Here is a 7,113-nt window from a genome sequence, read left to right as displayed (position 1 = left end):
GCTGGCACAATTTTTGAAGCCTAAAAACCGCATTTTAGGGGAGAAAGCAGCCAGATCACATTAACGGACATTTCCAGTTCACCTTGCTGGACGATGGAGGTTCGCCGCTAAGGATTTTGGAGGAGCCTGACTCGGTCGGAATTTCGCCAAAATTACGACGGGAATCAAGTACAGCTCCCTGTCTCCCGGCAACGGGAGAGACCACCGCCCGCTCGTGATGTCTCGTGCCAAAGAGCGACTGAAAGGCGGGAAGGAGACCAAGGACAGCGTCACTCTGCTGCCGTGCTTTTATTTTGTAGAGGTGAATATATTTTTATCGTTCTTTAATATATGTTTTAGTATCTACTTGTTTGCTTGTTAAAAATATGATTGTAGCGTTATCTTGCTGAGATGTAAATAGCCTATCTCTGTATTGAAAAAAGGAGCAGATTGGCAGGTTGCTGTCTGATTTGGTTGACTAACTGGACAGCTGTTTAGCTCCAAACTAACTGGATAGCTCCCTGAGTCTCATCTGTCCTGATTCAGAGGTTTTGTCTCTGCTCTCATTCAGTCAGGTTGTATCTGTTGTTGGTGCATCTGTTTTCTGAGTGAGGACAGCACAGTGGGGTGGTTGGTGCTGACAGGTGATGGGCAGGCATTTGGTAGTTATTCCTCTGGAACATTTACGTATCACTTGTGGCCCGCAGTCAAAGAGCCCGTGAGCAACATTGAAAACCACAATCCGGAGCTAATGATGCAAATATCATTTTAAGTTATCATTGTGAATACTGAAATATAATGAGGATACCATCTGCTGCTGGGATGCCACATGGCAATGAGCCAAACAAGCTGGCCTATTCCTGTTATAAAGAACCCCCCTGATTCCTCGTTTCCCTGCTGTTTTTGTAGCCAGTGACACTGCAGTCTCCACTGGATATTATGATTCCTTGTGCATACAATTTTGTGAGGCATACAGTTTGTCCATTATAACAATTATGTCAAACGCTGTGATATCATTCACGTGTCACCAGTCAAAACACAGTGTTTATAGACAACAGCTATGACATTTACTTAAAATCTGTCACTAACACAGTTTAAACACATTATCAGTTTAATCGTCATATTAAGAAATGAATGTCCCCAGTTTAGCTTGTCCCTGACCAATCACTGTCATAGATGTGTGTAAAAGACACGTGTAAAAGATGTGTAATGTACTTTAATGTAGCCCTTTAATATCCAGAAGGATTGTCTAGTAAACTACAAACTAAGAGCTGGTTAATAGTAGCAACCTGTAGAGCTGTGGATTTGGAGATAGAGGTCACTGAACAATTGATGGCTCTGAGGTTCGATGTCTAGCTTCTTGAGCCCATATCAGAGTCCTCAAAATACTGAATGTAGAAAAGTTGTTATCCTGAACAGGATGGATGCAGTTAATAATAGTTTTCAACATTTCCTCAATTAAATTATTATTAACAAAATTGACAAAAATAATTGATTGAAAAAATAGTAAAATAAGTAGAAAGTAAGAAAGCTAAAACCAAAGAATGTTTAACTTTCTTGCTTAAAATATGAGAGCAGAACCAGGCTCAGTTAGGGTAGTCGTCTGCCTCGACCGGTTGCAATAGACAGCAATAGAGAGCTCTAGAAGCAGGGATATCTGCAGAAGGTACAGATCGATAGAGAACAGAAAGAGAGAAAGAGATAGAGAGAGGGCGCAGACTGGGAGTCTGGGTTTAGGAGGCAGACACCCTCTCTACATCTAAGGTTATACTTAAAACTTTCCTTTTGTACCTTCTCTCTTCTGTAGTTCCACAGAAGAGGAGCTTGATAGCTAAAGCCTCTGCATCCCATTCTACTTTTGGAAACTCTGGGGACCACAAGTAGACCTGCACTCTAGTGCAGGTCTGTATTGGGATGATATGGTACAATGAGGTCTTTGACATATGAAGGAGCTTGATCATGAAGGGATTTGTATGTGAGGAGAAGGATTTTAAATTCGATTCTGGATTTTACAGGGAGCCAATGAAGAGAAGCTCGTATAGGAGAGATTTGATCTCTCTTGCTAGTTCCTGTCAGGACTCTATCTGCAGCATTCTGGATTAACTGAAGGCTTTTATGAAGTTACTGGGCTCTGGGACATCCTGGTAATGATGAGTTTCAGTAATCTAGCCTTGAAGTAACAAATACATGGACTAGTTTTTCTGAATCATTCAAGTGAAGGAAGGCAGTTGTAGAGATTTGTTTTGTGTGAATAAAATTTTAAATGTAATTTTTTAATTGAATTAAATTTTTGAATTAAATTATCTATGACTCCAGTGTTTTTCACAGTAGTGCTGGAGGCCAAAGCTATGGCGTCTAAAGTAGCTACATTGTTAGATAAGTTATTTCTGAGGTTTTTAGGCCCAAATACAATAACTTCTGTTTTCTCTGAATTTAGAAGTAGAAATTTACTGGTTACCCAGGCCTTTATGTCATTAAAACATGCTTGAAGTCTGGCTAACTGGTTTGTTTCATCAGGTTTCATAGCTAGATACAGCTGAGTGTCATCTGCATAGTAATGGTGATTAATACAGTGCTTCCTAATGACATTGCCTAAGGGAAGCATGTATAAGGTGAAGAGAATCGTCCTAGCACAGAACCTTGTGGAATTAACTCTTGTGAACATAAACAAATTGGAATCTGTCAATTTAGTGCTGTCCCTTTAAATTCAATCATATGCTCCAGTCTCTGTAATAAGATGCTGTGGTCACTAGTATCAAATGCAGCAATAAGATCTAGCAGGACAAGTATAGAAGTCCATTGTCTGATGCCAAAAGAAGATTGTTGGTGCCTTTTAATAGTGCTGTTTCTGTACTATAATGTGCTCTAAATCCTGAGTCTTCCAATAGTTCATGGCTGTGTAAGTGGTCACACAGCTGCTTAGCAACAGCTTTTTCAAGGACTTTAGAAATAAAGGGTAGGTTATTGGTCTATAATTACCCTGGATCAAGACTAGGCTTTGTGAGTAAGGGTGTGATTACTGAATCTTAACACGTTAGCCCTGGCAGCCCCCGTTACCATTGCCAGACAAACATTTGCTGCAGTGGAATTTTCTCCTAAATTCTACATGATCCATTATATTAAGTTCAAAACTTATTAAAAAATGGTCACACAAACGAGGATTTTGGGGAAATAAAATTAAATGTTTAATTTCAATGCTGTATGTCAAAACAAGATCAAGGGTGTGATTGAAGCAGTGGGTGGGTTTATTTACATTTTGAGAGAGACAAATTGAATATAATACTGAATTAAATGCAGTGCTGAGACTATTATATTATATAATATTATATAACATCTACATGAATGTTAAAATCTCCCAGTATAATGACTTTATCTGAACTAAGCACTAGATCAGATAGGAAGTCTGGAAATTCAGTTAACCTCCTAAGACCTGAGCTTTGGTTTGGCTTGCATTTTAGATTTCTTCTAGCTATTTGGGATTAGGTGGAACCAATAAATATAACAACCAGATATTATCTTTGAACATGAAGCACTTGTAATTTGTGTACAACAGGCTTCAGTTACACAGAATTAAGTAAGGCAAGGCAAGGCAAATTTATTTGTATAGCACCATTCATACACTATGCAATTCAAAGTGCCAAAGTATGGTGCAGACAACGAAAAATGTGATGTCCACGTATGTGGACACCAGGTCCTAGGAGGTTAAAACAGGTGGACAGTACACAATGACAAGTAGAACTGTTTTTTGATTTTTCCAGATTCGGTGTGAGAGGCTAAGAGTGAGGCTCTCAAATGATTTATAACTGTACTTAGGGTAAGAGTTTAATAATAAGTTTGTGTGGATACTTGCAGCTACGCCTCCACCTTGGTCTGTGCTTCGAGGAATATGACAGTATTTATGACTAAGGGGGATTGATTCATTTAGACTAATATATTCATACTGCTGCAGCCAGGTTTTAGTAAGACAGAGTAAGTCAATTTGGTGATGACTCATCAAATCATTTACTAACAGAGATTTAGATGAAAGTGACCTGACATTTACCTGCGCTGGACTGGAAGCCTGTTTAGGGTTTACCCCTGCCTTTCCTCCAAAGAAAGTGGAATGGTTAAATGACAGGAGTTAGAAAGTGGGATAGGCTCCACTTATTTTATTTTATTTATTTGGATCCCCATTAGCCGTAGTAAAGCTGTTGCTTTTCTTCCTGGGGTCCATCCAAAAATTGCAGGTCAGTAAAAATTGTTACAATACAACAAAGAAATAAAACACAACCTTACAGTTCACACCAGCAATTCCACTACAAAAGGATTATAGCCTTAGGCCGTGGAATCACCGTACAGCATCAAGTATTACCTTTATTTATCAGTACACTGTATATGGGTCATATTATAACAACTCCTGCCTGCTTCCCCCTTCGCACTGTAAGCTCTGAAAACTTTACTTCATGCTGCTCTTTTTACATGTCTGTATGATAATAGTATTAATAAAAATAATCAGAATAATCCCCTCCCTGAACCGCCACCTTATCGTGGTGGAGGGGTTTGAGTGTCTGAATGATCTTAGGAGCTATGTTGTCAGGGGCTATATGCCCCTAGTAGGGTCTCCCAAGGCAAACAAGTCCTAGGTGACGGACCAGACCAAGAGCGGTTCAATGGTCCCATTATGAAGAAGAAGAAAACGAGGACCGTGATGTCACCCAGTACAGCGGAGCTGGGGCCCTACCCTGGAGCCAGGCCTGGGCTTAGGGCTCAAAGGCGAGCGTCTGGTGGCTAGGTCTCCCCCAGTGAGGCACAGCTGGGCAGGAGGCTGAGTGGTACTGACCAGAGATAGTCAGGCTCACCTCTACGCACAGCCTGGGCTCTAGAACCCAACTCCTTGAGAACTCTGGAGTCGGGTGGGAACTTGGTCCGAACGTCACCATCTCTCTGGAGTTTCCAGTCTGACCGGTCCTTCCCAACTCGATGAGTCTGGGTTCTTGCACCGCATGAGAGAGTTCTACGACCTGTTATCTGTATGAGATGTGGGGACACTGCCCTGTCACTGCCACAAAGTCCATATTATCAGTACGCCACAGCTGCTGTTGGCGCACATCAGTCTCGGATTGCGCTACTGAATGCTCGCTCTATAGCAAATAAAGCCTTCATCCTCAGTGACTTTTTCACTAAAAATCACTTGGATTTTATGTTCCTGACTGAGACCTGGCAGCGGGAAAAGGAATACACTCATCTGATCCTGCGCATCTTACGGCGAGGAGGTGGTCTCGCTCTTGTTTACCAGGACCGTTTCTGCTGTAGGCTAATAAACACGGACTCTTTTAACTCCTTTGAGCTGCAGATGAGTAAGGTTGGAAACTCAAACTTCTATTGTGTCTTAATTTACCGACCTCCACCAACCTTGTCTATTCTTTGATGAATTTTCAGAGTTTCTATCCTCTATGATTAAACTCGAGAATGTTTTAATCCTTGGGGAGTTTAACATTCATGTTGATGATTCTTCTTGTGCCATGGCAGCTGAGCTGTTAAACCGTACAGAGTATTTTAATTTTAAACAATATGTCTCTGGTCCCACTCATAAAAAAGGCCATACTTTGGACCTGGTTTTCTCTTTCGGCCTGAACATTGACCAGCTGACTGTTGAGGACATTCAACTGAGTGATCATTGCTCTGTCTTTTTTAATTTGTCAGACAATGTGGTGTCTTCTAAGTGCAAAGTGTTAATTCAAAGACGTATTATAAATTAAGCTTCCACCGAGAGGTTTTCCTCTTCTTTTAATTCATATCCACTGTCCATTCCTGGTCCTCCTTCACTCCTCTCACCCTGCATGATATGAAGGGTCTAATAGGAAAGATCAAACCATCCTCCAGCCCCAGGACAGCTAAATTCTTTGATGGAGCAGAATACACTGCTTGACAAATTTCAGTCAGGCTTTTGTATAAATTATTCTACTGAGATTGCTTTACTTAAGGGCTCTAACGACATACTAATAGCTGTGGACTCAGGCCACTACACTGTCCTGGTTTTACTTGATTTAACTTCTGCTTTTGACACTGAGATCACAGAATATTGTGTAACTGGCTGCAAACTGAATTAGGTTTCTCTGGGCCTGTGCTTAAGTGGTTTGACTCCTATTTTAGTGATAGAACTTTTAACCAATAACATCACATGTCTCGTGTGTCACATGGTGTCCCACAGGGTTCAGTTTTGGGTCCGTTTTTTGTTGTACCTTCTCCCTCTGGGTCAGATTCTCTGCAGTTTCAAAAATGTATCTTATTTTTATGCTGATGATATCCAACTTTATTGTTTAATGATTCTGATTTCCACTTTCTATTAGAATTGTAAGAGTGTTTGTCAACCGTGAAAGACTGGCTAACAAACAACTACCCTTCAGTTAAATACAAACAAGACTGAAACCCTGATCATTGCACCTGATAAAAAGATTTCTATAATTAAACATTACCTCGGTCCTCTGAGCTCTACTGTCCAGTCTAGCCTCAGAACCCTTGGTGTCATATTTGACCAGTCTATGTCTCTGGACAGTCACTCAAGACCGTTGGTGAAAATTTGTTTTTATCATTTGAGAAACATTACTAAACTCAGAAAAATGCTGTCAATCGCTGATCTAGAGATGATTATCCATGCTTTTATTTCTTCTCGACTGCAAAATGCAGCAGCGAGGCTTCGAACAGGAACCGATAGAAGAAAACACATCACTCTGGTTTTATCTACTCTTCACTGACTTCCAGTTAAATTGGAGGTCTACACATTTTATTGTGGCCACCCTAAGGCACACCAGCAATAATCATGCTGTCTAATCAGCATCTTGATATTCCACACCTGTGAGTTGGTGTGGATGGATTATCTCAGCAAAGGAGAAGTGCTCACTAACACAGATTTAGTCAGATTTGTGAACAATATTTGAGAGAAATAGGCCTTTTGTGTACATAGAAAAAGTCTAAGATCATTGAGTTCAGCTCATGAAAAATGGGGGAAATACCAAATGTGTTGCGTTTATAATTTTGGTCAGTGTAGAATCAACTTTAAAATTTTGGTGCTAACTTCTAGAGCATTACATAATCAGGCCCCTGAGTATATTACTGACCTCTTGACCCCTTACACCTCAAACCGCACTCTTTGCT

General features: G+C 40.5%; 1 protein-coding gene across 1 annotated transcript in view; it reads left to right on the top strand.

Annotated features, from left to right (window-relative positions):
• The first annotated feature begins 217 nt into the window (after window positions 1-217).
• The window catches only part of LOC113134669 (phospholipid phosphatase-related protein type 4-like), a 58,515-nt gene continuing 51,619 nt past the window's right edge, over window positions 218-7,113 (top strand). The window contains exon 1 of the mRNA XM_026314140.1: window positions 218-301. Within this exon, the coding sequence (XP_026169925.1) occupies window positions 218-301 (84 nt within the window). The remainder of the gene's footprint in view (window positions 302-7,113) is intronic.

This window comes from Mastacembelus armatus, chromosome 17 (assembly GCF_900324485.2).
Source record: "Mastacembelus armatus chromosome 17, fMasArm1.2, whole genome shotgun sequence".
Lineage (NCBI taxonomy): Eukaryota > Metazoa > Chordata > Actinopteri > Synbranchiformes > Mastacembelidae > Mastacembelus > Mastacembelus armatus.
The sequence above is the reverse complement of the archived record's forward strand: the minus strand, read 5'-3'. Positions and strand labels throughout refer to the sequence as shown.